The sequence below is a fragment of the Malus domestica genome, chromosome 03, assembly GCF_042453785.1.
Source record: "Malus domestica chromosome 03, GDT2T_hap1".
In the NCBI taxonomy this organism is placed as follows: Eukaryota; Viridiplantae; Streptophyta; class Magnoliopsida; order Rosales; family Rosaceae; genus Malus; species Malus domestica.
This window is the reverse complement of record NC_091663.1, coordinates 32,395,100-32,408,618: the sequence shown is the minus strand read 5'-3', so window position 1 is coordinate 32,408,618 and position 13,519 is coordinate 32,395,100. Positions and strand designations below refer to the sequence as shown.

The window sequence follows — 13,519 nt, the reverse complement described above, 5'->3', positions numbered from 1 at the left end:
AACCCAGGAAAGCCAAAATAATCCAAAAACAAAGTAGCTCAAATCGCCAACGGAGGGGAATCATGCAATACCAAAGTTGGAGAAGAAAAGCCCATGTTAGCAAAATTGTCGCAACCACATTGCCTTCGCGATATATGTGAGAGGTGTAAAAAGTCATTTTCTGAGTATAGTCCAAACAAATGGATCTTTGCATACAAAGAGGCTAAGGAGGATCAAAATCAATCGATTTGAGACCAGAAATAACACTAGAAAAGTCACTTTCTAGCCAAAGAGAATGTCAACCCCATTGATATGCAAACCCTACACCAATAATAATATTGATAATTCATCAAAAAAAAAAAAATTTGATGACCAATCCCTTGGCAAAAACCACCAAGAAACTGACCATGGCTATCCCAGAAAACTCCTCCACAAGCGGCAAGACTAGGATTTCTTTTAGACAACCCATCTGTATTAAGTTTACTAAGGAAACCAAGGAGAAGACCAAAGCACAAAAAGAATACTTGGCGCCTTGCGAATGATAGGTTGGATCCCCAAAGAAGAAATGATACGAGTATCAAAACCTGAGAGTAACCATGAAAAAAGTTTCCACCATGAACGATCATAGAACTTATAGACATGCAAATATGATGAAAATACATTGGGTGACCCTCTAAAATAAACTTATTTCGAGCTTTCCAAATAGTCGAAATAGTAGAAAGATCCACAAAGATCCAGAGATTATACAATTGTCGAGATAGGGCTTACGTGTGTACGATGCGGCTGCACGATGTACGATGAACGGATGTGATTGGAGGATCTAGAGAGGATCCTCATTCAAGTTTTTATTATAATTTATATGGAAAACCATTATATGGGTATTTATAGGGGTAAATTGTCATTTGACCTCTTGAACTATTACTCCAGTTGAAATTGACCCCCTGAATTATTTTTTTGGTAAATTATCCTCTTGAAATAGACAGGGGTTAATATACTCCGAAAAGCAAGGTTTTAAAAATCTTTCATTTTTGCCCGCTCACACCATTTGTTTTGCACCTCTCTAGGACTTAGTAGTTGTACTCTGGTGCAGACGAGGATCACACCATTATTTATATTCTAACATTGCATGCATTGTAATAAGGGTTCATCCCACACTGTGCACTCTTTGTTTAATTTTCTTTTGATATGAAAAAAAAGAAGCTACACATAGTAAGGAGACATATACCCCTGAAAAAAGCAAGGAAAAAAATACAGGAAAAGAGGGGGACATAAACCTTACCCTTCTCGAAAAAGAAAATACAAAAATAGAGAAGGGCATAAACCTTACCCGTTTTGAAAAAGCAAATACAAGAAAAAGAGGGGACATAGGTCCAAACCTCTCTAAAATAAAACTTAAAGAGTAAAAACTGGTATCATAAATATAGACTAGGATTCTCTCCCTGATGCGAAATAAGTTAGCACTCAAATTAAACCCTCTTTTTGTCAATTGTAGCGAAGTATGTAAGTAGGGATCGTTCTAGGTCGGGGATTATGAGGGATTGCTAAATCACTTGAAAACTGACTCAAATACGTAAAAACAAGTTTAGAACACTAAATTAGACTCAAAGAATGCAAAACTAAACTTTAAAACACTTAAACAAACCAAAAGACTCAAAACTGCCTAAAAACCACTTTCTGGGCAGTTTTGAGCACAAAGCACCAAATTGGACGAATTTGGGTTTTAACTTGAATCAAAACACTTAAAAACACAAACTAAATCACTTTCTAACTAATTTGACACTTCAAAATAAAGGGGAAATTGGTTTTGACGAATTTGAAAACAAAACATAAACTTTGGAAAACAAAACAGGTTTTAAAACGAATTTGGTTTAAATGGATGAATGGAAGGCTAGCTAAGGGATTCTTCTCCACACATGTCTTACTTGCATACAAAACGATTTCTAATTGCGTTTCAATAAACCATGAATTCTCAACGCCCCAAATTAACCGTGAATTGCACTAGTTAACTTTCAGATTTTCCTAAGGTTATTAGATTGGATGATTGCATACGACAACCCAAAACATTCCCCACAAGTTCCCTACATGAATTGCATAATAGAGCTACGAGCAAGAATCATTAAGTACTATGAAAACATAAGCATTGACAAGACACTTGTTACTATGAATTGCATGAAACTCATGCCAAGAATTTACTTAACACGATTGTGATCAACAACCTTTACTACTTGTGAATATAAGTTCATAACGATTAGGTGAAATTCCCTTATATCCTAGCATTCAATTTATGCATGAAAATTAAGCGTGCACTCCCAACAAACATACACAAATCAATTATAGTTCAAATAGATAAGTAAATTGAATTCACAACTTATGAAACGCAATTAGAAGTAATCAAATCATATTGCAAGCATGAACATGGTTTTGAATTCCCCCTAGCTAAGGGGGGTTTAGTTCCTCATACTCACAAAACAAAGATAAACAAATTTAGACATTGAAAACAAAAGAAAGAAAACACCTAAACGCTCCAACGATCCAATCTTGAACAGCAAGCACGTCCACGAACTTTTCTCCTTCTCTTTGTTGCGGCACAAGGCTTTGGGGGCAGGTTTGGATGGTATTTGTATGGAGGAATGGATGTGGGATGGCAAGAAGTGTTTAGGATCAGAAATTATGGAGAATTGTGGGTGATGGCTGATTGTGTTTTAGATGTAATGTAGTGTGTTATGGTGAAAGGTGGATGGATGTATTTATAGGCTAGGGAGAGGATGTAGTGGGTGGTGGTAATGAGTGGTAATGAGTGAATGGTTGTGGTAATGAGTGGTAATGAGTGGATGTAATGGATGTAGTGGGTTGTGGTAATGAGTGGTAATGAGTGGTAATGAGTAGTAATGAGTGGATGTAATGGGTGTAGTGGGTTGTGGTAATGAGTGGATGGTTGTGGTAATGAGTGGTAATGAATGGTAATGAGTGGATGTTTCTAGCCTCTTTTGATTTCAAATTCATCCATCCATCTTGCTCCATGCATAAGCTATCCAATCTTAGCTAAGTAAATGCAAGAAAACATGTTAACTAAGTCGCATAAATATGCTCCTATCACTCCCCTCCTCTTTCCATCCCCTTCCATCTCCTCCACTCACATTCTCTTATTTTGTCTTTCTCTTGCTATAAAAAAATTATTATAAAATGTTGACGTGACTTAACTGTGACCGTTCAAATATGAGGGGAGGGAAGGGGAGGGAAAAAAAGAGGGGAGAGAATCCTACTCCCATAAATATATATATCCTCGCAGTTTTTGGTATGAAAAGAAAACCGAAGATGTACGATAAAAAGTACAATCTAGTCTCCACTAAGTTTTTTTTTTCATCACGGTCATGAGCACGGTAATCTGGACATGAAGCCTATATTGTACATTGTCTAAGAATTTAAAATATGCTTATCGCCATGTCTTCGTAACAATTAAAGAACCACACACTCCCCAAAATCCTACGATGAAACCTAGTACGGTGAAAACATACAACCATGGAAATTGATGCTCAACGCCCTTAATTGGTAGACACTCATTCGAAAGTGGAGAGCCACACAGTTTTGAATTCCCCTCAAATGCAGAAGCATTGAAAGTTTGGAGCTGAGTGGTTGTTGGGATTGGTCCTTCGAGATTATTGTACGAGACATTGAAATATTTTAAGAAATTAAGGCTTGCTAATTACAATGGGATGTTTCCTGACAACTGATTCATGGAGAGGCGCAAATCCTCCAAATTTTTGAGGTTGGATATTTGTTCTGGAATGTTGCCAGAAAAGTAGTTGCCACTAAGATCCAACTTGTGGACAAGGTGTGTCACATTCGGGTCCAGTGCGGATCACTTCTCGTGCCCCCCTCCACCACCGTAGCGCGATATTGTCCACTTTGGGCCCCAACCACGTGCTCACAGTTTTGTTTTTAGGAACTCACGAGCAACTTCCCAGCGGGTCACCCATCATGGGAGTGCTCTGGCCCCCTTCTCGCTTAACTTTGGAGTTCCTACGAAACCCGAAGCCAGTAAGCTCCCAAAAGGCCTCGTGCTAGGTAGGGATGTGAATATACAATTAAGGATCACTCCCTTGGGTGATGTGAGATGTCACAATCCACCCCCTTAGGGGCCCGACGTCCTCATCGGCACACTTTCGGCCAGGGATTGGCTCTGATACCATTTGTCACATCACAGCCCAGGGCGGATCACTTTCCGGGCCCGCTCCACCACCATAACACATTATTGTCCGCTTTGGGCCCCGACCATGCCCTCACAGTTTTGTTTCTGGGAACTCACGAGCAACTTCCCAGTAGGTCACCTATCATGGGAGTGTTCTGGGGCCCTTCTCGCTTAACTTCGGAGTTCCTACGAAACCCGAAGCCAGTGAGCTCCCAAAAGGCCTCGTGCTAGGTAGGGATGAGAATATACATTTAAGGATCACTCTCCTAGGCGATGTGGATGTCACAATCCACCACCCTTAGGGGCCCGACGTCCTCATCGACACACTTCCGGCCAGGGATTGGCTCTGATACTAATTATCACATCCCGGGCCCATTTCACCATCATAGCACGATATTGTTCATTTTGGGCCCTGACCACGCCCGCAAGGTTTTGTTTCTGGGAACTCACGAGCAACTTCCCAGTGGGTCACCCATCATGGGAGTGACCTGGCCCCCTTCTCGCTTAACTTCGGAGTTCCTACGAAACTTGAAGTCAGTGAGCTCCCAAATGTCCTCATGTTAGGTAGGGATGGGAATATACATTTAAGGATCACTCCCCTAGACGATGTGGGATGTCACAAGGTGTATTTGGCCGACCTCAGTAGGTATTCTGCCATGAATGCAATTGAGAGATAGGTCTAATGTTGGAGGAACGCTTGACATTCTTTGCGAGTAAAATTGGTTGGTAAGGTTGAAGATAGTCAGGTCAACATAATCGTTTACTTGAGTTGTGGTCGGTTCATGTACCAACCTTGGTAGTCCACAAAGTTCTTTTGGAAATTCACCGAAAATTTGGTCGTCTGCCAAGTTCACGTAAAAAAGCTTGGGAAGAGTCCCCAATGATCTAGGAATTGGACCTGTAATTCTACTACCTTTCAACCTCAACATCTCAAGATTATTGAGTTTTGATAACCATAAAGGCATTTGACCAGTGAATTCACAATAAAAAAAAAAGTCAACCTTCGAAGATTTTGGAACCCATTGAACTCAAGCATGCCTTCATCAGCTGGCATTTCCTCGCCTTTGAACGAACACGAAAAGAGGAGTGCTTGAAGACTTTTGCAATGCATTAATATCTTCATTGCCCCAGTGATGTTGGTTAAGCCACTTAGTGAGAGAAAAGACAAAGACTTCAATGAAAGAATTTCAGGTTGTATTTGTCCCCTTAGATTATTTGTAGTCAAACGAATAGCTTTTAGGGACTTGCAAGAATAAAGGCTTGTTGGAAATGTATCAGTAAAGTGGTTTCGAAGTAGGTCAAGTTTACTGAGGTGACTAAGTTTCGAGAAATTGAGAATGGAGATATCTTCTCCCAAGTTGTTGACTGCCATATGTATTTCTACAATGTTCGTGCAATTCATCAATAATGGGGGCAAATAACCTTCAAAATGGTTGTAATCAAGAGCCAAGAGTTTCAATTTGGAGAGCTTTCCAAAATGGAGAGGGAGCACTCCACTCAACTGATTAAAGGAGATGTCAAGGATTGCGAAGTTGGTGAGGTTGAAATTTTTTTAGCTTATGGCTCCATGGAGTGAATTGGAAAGGAATGCAATTTCTTCGAGTTTGATGGCATTGTAGATATCTTTGGGGAGTAGCCCTGATAGGATGTTGTTACCAGCACGAAAAATTTGCAGTTTTGAACACTTCCCGAGTCCAGGAGAAATGCTACCATTGAATGCATTGAGGGAAAAATCCAACAACCTAATCAAGGGAGAAGAATGAAGACATATAGAGGATGGGATCAAACCTGAGAAGCTATTGTTGTGAACGTTGAAACTAGTTAAATTTTGAGCTTGTTGATAGAATGATGATGCAATTGCACCGTGGAAGCGATTGCTTGACAAATCCAACATCTGGATACTATGGGATGGCAGAGAAAAAGGTAGTTGTCCAGAAAGAAGATTAAAGCTTAAATCAAGGATCTCAAGGCGATTCAAGGACGAGAAGAATTCAGTTTCAAGTGGTCTGGAAAGTGAATTGTGGGAGAGATTCAACTGGGTGAGGTGTGTGAGATTTCCTAGTGATGATGATGAGGGGAAAATAGCTTCTTTGAGACATTTGGAGGATAAGAGCAAATGGGTGACCAAACCATCCTGATTACATGTGATGCCCTTCCAACAACAACAGTTTATTGAAGTCCACTTTGAAGGGGAGAAGATAGGGTGGAGCTGAACGACAGAAGAGAGGCGCGCTCAGTTTGGTTGCATGCATGAACATTTGTAGAGATGATGTGAGAGAATAAGAGGATGAGAAGAAAGCCATGAGCCATTGGGTTAGAAAGTAAGCTACATCCAAGTCTGGTTCAATGCCCCGATTCGAGCTACATCCAAGTCTTCAATTCCTTGACACATAGCTTCGATGTATTCTTCACTGTGTAACCCGAACTGATTCTGAATTCTGATAGGACCTACATTGATTTCCATAGGAAGCACATCATCTTGCCCGAAGGTCAGAGCGTAAGGAGTTGTTCCTGTCCTCTTGGACGTTCGATATGCCCACAAAGTATCCCCTAGTTTCTCGTGCCACCTCTCCGGACTATCTGCCACCATTTTTTTGATAATGTTTATCAAGATCTTGTTGCTAGCTTCGGCCTGACCATTTGACTGAGGGTAGTAAGGACTAGATTGAATCATTTGTATCTTGTATTTACTTGCAAACTCCTCAACCTCATTTGAAATAAAAGATGGCCCGTAATCCATGACTATGGTTTCGGGCACCTAATATCTGTGTAGAATCTTGGTTTCAATAAATTTCTTGACCGCAACTGAGGTTATAGTTTTCACGGCCGAGGCTTCTACCGATTTAGTGAAATAGTTTGTTGCTACTATTATAAAAGTATGCCCTTTGCTATAAGCTGGGTAGATCTACCCGATAAAGTTCATTGCCCATCCTCTGAAGGGCCAAGGCTTGACTACTGGGTTCAAAGGTACTGAAGGTACATGTTGGAGAGGTCCATGCCTTTGACATTCCTCACAGTCTCGGGCATAGGACTTGCAGTCTTTTTCCATGTTGGGCCAAAAATACCCATACCTCCTGAGCAACCATCTCATCTTTGTTCCAGCTTGATGTGCCCTACATATTCCTTTGTGCACCTCGGCCATTACTCTCATAGATTCTTCTTGGCCTAGGCATTTCAATAATAGCCCATCTGGAGTTTTTCTTAACAAGTTCTTAGCCCACAAGACATACTTAGTTGCTTTTTGTCTATTCTTCTTGCTTGTGGGGAAAGAATGATCTTTCAAGTATTGAATGATGGATGCTCTCCAGTTTTCTATTTCTGGCTCCGTAACCATTATATCCAGGCTGAATCCCGTCTCTAAAATAGAAGGAAGATTTCTCCTTTGAATTTCAACATCTAATCCATATTTTCTTTCTTGGATCAGTGTTCCAAAGGCTACTTGCACCATCTCGTTGGCCACCAAATTAGATTCCCTAAGGATATGATTAATTGATACCTTAGTATCCCAATAACTTAACAATTGAGTGGCTGCCAAGTAATATCCAGCCATGGTGATATGCCTACACTTGTATTCCTCATTCAGCTGGTTGATCACTAGTTCTGAGTCACCAAACACCTCAACCTCCATTGCCCCCAACTCTATCAAGATTTCTAGGCCAATTATTAAGGCTTCATATTCTGCCCGATTGTTGGTGCTTCCTTGATAATCTAGGAGGAATGAATAATAATGGTGAACTCCTTCAGGATTTATGATGACAATCCCAGCTTCAGAAGCCTTTTGAGTGTAAGAACCATCAAAATTCATAAATATTATCGATGATATGTATTGTCAAATTCAAATTTCTTCGTACCTAGGCCATGTTTAGTATTTTTTGTATACGACACATCGATTTTGTTAGCGTTTCTACGTAACCATCCTTAGACGTCATTCTATTTTAGCTATACTTTTCCCAAAATTCAATGTTCTGTTCTTTTTTCAATTACCTAACAGGAAAGGCATTAGTTCTTTTCAATGTGGTTGTCTTCATCTAGGGAAAATTCGCTAAAATTAGGAGGTCCGGACCTTTCATGGTGGCCATCCTTCAAATGTAATGTCATCTTTGGAAAATCTCTTTTGGATGAATCTAGGTGTTCGGAGGATTTTCTTATGTTTTAGATTTTTCTTCTTATGGTTCATATATATTTTAAAATTTGAAATATTATATTTTTAAGGCTTTTGAGCCTAAATGATCTCTGATATTAGCATAATTTCTCAATTTGGTTCTAAGTTCTAACAATGAAAATCGACGTAATTTGTCGCTCAGTTTATCCATCGTAAATCATTTTGTGAAAAATTTGTCAGTTATTCTAAGTTTGTCCAAATCAAAATCCCTCTTGGTTTTTTTTTTGGTGGAAGATTTTTATCTGGGTACACTTCCCAGACCAAGAATCGAAGATGATGGATTTGTGGGACCCACGAGGCGTCACTTCATCACGTCAACATAATAATTGAGGAATTTTTCATGGAATGTAAAGACCAAAATGATTTACAATAGGCAAATTTAGGGACCGCTTCTGTTGATTTTCATTGTTAGAGACCAAACTGAGAAATTACACTAATCTCTTATACCCTGTTTAGCTACAAAGTCTGGTTTTGAATGTCTACTTCGAGTATGTTGAGTCATATTCTTTCTCAATGCTTTCCTGTGTGTGGGTAATGTTTAGGGTCTAGAGTTTAAGGTCTAAGGTTTAAGGTAGTCAATTGAGTCACTTCAAGTTTTGACATGCCGTACATGAAACGTTGATAGTAATTTGTACCCATATATTAATTTCTTTATGTGCCCACTTTATAAAGTTTTATTTGTATTTGTACCCCTATTTTTTTTTTATTTGTACCCATTTTTAATTTTGCTAAATGTACCCATGCTAATTATATGTACCGATTCATGTAATTTATTTTCAAATTTTTAATCTTAAAATGTACTCATTCTTATATATACCAATTTGTTAGATGTAAAATGTATCTATTCAATTTTTTTCTATTCCATTTTTAAACTTATATGGGTACATTCCTTTTTCTTTGATTTGAGAATGTATCCATGTTAAGTTTAATCGAAGAAATTTACTAATGTTATTAAGCCTTATATATATATATATATATATATATATATATATATATATATATATATATATATATATATATATATATAGGGGATTTTGAAGAATGTACACATTTTTTAATACAATAATTTTTTGGTTAATTTCGATGAACGTACCCATGTTTATATATATAGACACACACACAATGGTATATTTATATTTTAATATTTTTAATCCCACAAATTATGGTTTTTTATTTAAAATCTCATTAATATAAACAACTATAAATTTCAATTTTTAATTTAAAATATATATTAACGTACATAAAAATAAATTATCACATTAATTTCAGGGACTCGGATCAAAAATTGAAAACCAACAAGATTTGAGTCAAAGAATATTCATAACTAGAGACCGCATCCAAAGTCCTAATCACCAATTTTCTATGACTAAAGCCTTGTTGAATTTCAGTTTTTAATCAAAGTCCTAGAACTTTGTATTCATCAGTATTTTACTATTCACATATTTCCATGTTAGATTTTTATTTTATTTATAAAAAATTTAATTTATAAATTCTCTCTCAGATCACTCATTATCACCATCAAAATAATTGGAGATGATTGTAACTGAAACTCTAGGGTTTCAGTCCCCCCATTCCAAGCTATTCCATTTCTGAGTTTTACCTTTGCATTCAAATTCATAAATATTCTCGATGATATGTATCGTCAAATTCAAATTTCTTTGTACTTAGGCCATGTTTAGCATTTTTTGTATACGACACATCGTTAACGTTTCTACGTAACCATCCTTAGACGTCACTCTATTTTAGCTATACTTTTCCCAAAATTCAACGTTCTGTTCTTTTTTCAATTACCTAACAGGAAAGGCATTAGTTCTTTTCAATGTGGTTGTCTTCATCTAGGGAAAATTCGCTAAAATTAGGAGGTCCGGACCTTTCATGGTGGCCATCCTTCAAATGTAATGTCATCTGCAAGTGGAAAATCTCTTTTGGATGAATCTAGGTGTTCAGAGGATTTTCTTATGTTTTAGATTTTTCTTCTTATGGTTCATATATATTTTAAAATTTAAAATATCGTATTTTTAAGGCTTTTGAGCCTAAATGATCTCTGATATTAGCATAATTTCTCAATTTGGTTCTAAGTTCTAACAATGAAAATCGACATAATTTGTCGCTCAGTTTATCCATCGTAAATCATTTTGTGAAAAATTTGTTAGTTATTCTGAGTTTGTCCAGATCAAAATCCCTCTTGTTTTTTGTTTTTTTTTTTGGTGGAAGATTTTTATCTGGGTACACTTCCCAGACCAAGAGTCGAAGATGATGGATTTGTGGGACCCACGAGGCGTCACTTCATCACATTAACATAATAATTGAGGAATTTTTCATGGAATGTAAAGACCAAAATGATTTACAATAGGCAAATTTAGGAACCGCTTCTGTTGATTTTCATTGTTAGAGATCAAACTGAGAAATTACACTAATCTCTTATACCCTGTTTAGCTACAAAGTCTGGTTTTGAATGTCTACTTCGAGTATGTTGAGTCATATTCTTTCTCAATGCTTTCCTGTGTGTGGGTAATGTTTAGGGTCTAGAGTTTAAGGTCTAAGGTTTAAGGTAGTCAATTGAGTCACTTCAAGTTTTGACATGCCGTACATGAAACGTTGATAGTAATTTGTACCATATATTAATTTCTTTATGTGCCCACTTTATAAAATTTTATTTGTATTTGTACCCCTATTTTTTTTTATTTGTACCCATTTTTAATTTTGCTAAATGTACCCATGCTAATTATATGTACCGATTCATGTAATTTATTTTCAAATTTTTAATCTTAAAATGTACTCATTCTTATATATACCAATTTGTTAGATGTAAAATGTATCTATTCAATTTTTTTCTATTCCATTTTTAAACTTATATGGGTACATTCCTTTTTCTTTGATTTGAGAATGTATCCATGTTAAGTTTAATCGAAGAAATTTACTAATGTTATTAAGCCTAATATATATATATATATATATATAGGGGATTTTGAAGAATGTACACATTTTTTAATACAATAATTTTTTGGTTAATTTTGATGAACGTACCCATGTTTATATATATAGACACACACACACAATGGTATATTTATATTTTAATATTTTTAATCCCACAAATTATGGTTTTTTATTTAAAATCTCATTAATATAAACAACTATAAATTTCAATTTTTAATTTAAAATATATATTAACGTACATAGAAATAAATTATCACATTAATTTCAGGGACTCGGATCAAAAATTGAAAACCAACAAGGTTTGAGTCAAAGAATATTCATAACTAGGGACCGCATCCAAAGTCCTAATCACCAATTTTCTATGACTAAAGCCTTGTTGAATTTCAGTTTTTAATCAAAGTCCTAGAACTTTGTATTCATCAGTATTTTACTATTCACATATTTCCTTGTTAGATTTTTATTTTATTTATAAAAAATTTAATTTATAAATTCTCTCTCAGATCACTCATTATCACCATCAAAATAATTGGAGATGATTGTAACTGAAACTCTAGGGTTTCAGTCCCCCCATTCCAAGCTATTCCATTTCTGAGTTTTACCTTTGCATTCAAATTCATAAATATTCTCGATGATATGTATCGTCAAATTCAAATTTCTTTGTACTTAGGCCATGTTTAGCATTTTTTGTATACGACACATCGTTAACGTTTCTACGTAACCATCCTTAGACGTCACTCTATTTTAGCTATACTTTTCCCAAAATTCAACGTTCTGTTCTTTTTTCAATTACCTAACAGGAAAGGCATTAGTTCTTTTCAATGTGGTTGTCTTCATCTAGGGAAAATTCGCTAAAATTAGGAGGTCCGGACCTTTCATGGTGGCCATCCTTCAAATGTAATGTCATCTGCAAGTGGAAAATCTCTTTTGGATGAATCTAGGTGTTCAGAGGATTTTCTTATGTTTTAGATTTTTCTTCTTATGGTTCATATATATTTTAAAATTTGAAATATCATATTTTTAAGGCTTTTGAGCCTAAATGATCTCTGATATTAGCATAATTTCTCAATTTGGTTCTAAGTTCTAACAATGAAAATCGACATAATTTGTCGCTCAGTTTATCCATCGTAAATCATTTTGTGAAAAATTTGCTAGTTATTCTGAGTTTGTCCAGATCAAAATCCCTCTTGTTTTTTGTTTTTTTTGGTGGAAGATTTTTATTTGGGTACACTTCCCAGACCAAGAGTCGAAGATGATGGATTTGTGGGTCCCACGAGACGTCACTTCATCACATTAACATAATAATTGAGGAATTTTTCATGGAATGTAAAGACCAAAATGATTTACGATAGGCAAATTTAGGGACCGCTTCTGTTGATTTTCATTGTTAGAGACCAAACTGAGAAATTACACTAATCTCTTATACCTGTTTAGCTACAAAGTCTGGTTTTGAATGTCTACTTCGAGTATGCTGAGTCATATTCTTTCTCAATGCTTTCCTGTGTGTGGGTAATGTTTAGGGTCTAGAGTTTAAGGTCTAAGGTTTAAGGTAGTCAGTTGAGTCACTTCAGGTTTTGACATGTCGTACATGAAACGTTGATCAAAGCATAAAATTGAAGTCGAGAAAGCCACACACTGACACACACCAGAAATGGTCTCCTCAAAGCATCGATTTTTATCGGTGGTGGGAAGTGAAAACGTGAACTTTAGTCGACGATCCGTCTTTCAGCTCCACCTATCCATCACATTCACAACATCAAAAACTCAATTCGAAAATCTCCTCCACATTTTTCATAAACAACAGAAGGAAAAGAGAAGAAGAAGAAGTTACCGATGCCCGGATCGGGATGTATGATTGCAACGTTCGACTTGGAGCCTCCTTTCTTCTCCGCCATTTTTTCAGCTCCTTCTTTCGCCCCAATTCTCTGCACATTCTAATTCAAAATCTCTAAAAGGAGAAACCATCTTTGCTGTATTGGGCTGAAACGGGTCGGGTGTGACCCAAATTGTATAATTATAAAACTGTTTGAAACTGGTTTTTACATAAATAAGCACCCGAGTTGGTTCTTCGACAACGTGCCCCAAAAGGCTGAATAGGACGTAAATCTAAATTTTGATTTTATGAAAATCTAAATTTTGATTCTCCTCAATTTAATTCATCCTCAATTCAATTCCTCCTAATTTAATTTCACCATATTTTATTATGGTTACATAAACGAGTCATTGAACTTTAAACCATAAACTTTCCCCACACG

At 36.5% G+C, this 13,519-nt stretch overlaps 1 protein-coding gene across 1 annotated transcript; it reads right to left on the bottom strand.

The window, feature by feature from the left end:
* Positions 1-7,073: 7,073 nt before the first annotated feature.
* Positions 7,074-7,973, bottom strand: LOC139194820 (uncharacterized). The gene has a single exon (XM_070819739.1). The coding sequence runs from the start codon at positions 7,971-7,973 to the stop codon at positions 7,074-7,076; it is 900 nt and encodes a 299-aa protein (XP_070675840.1).
* Positions 7,974-13,519: the final 5,546 nt, after the last annotated feature.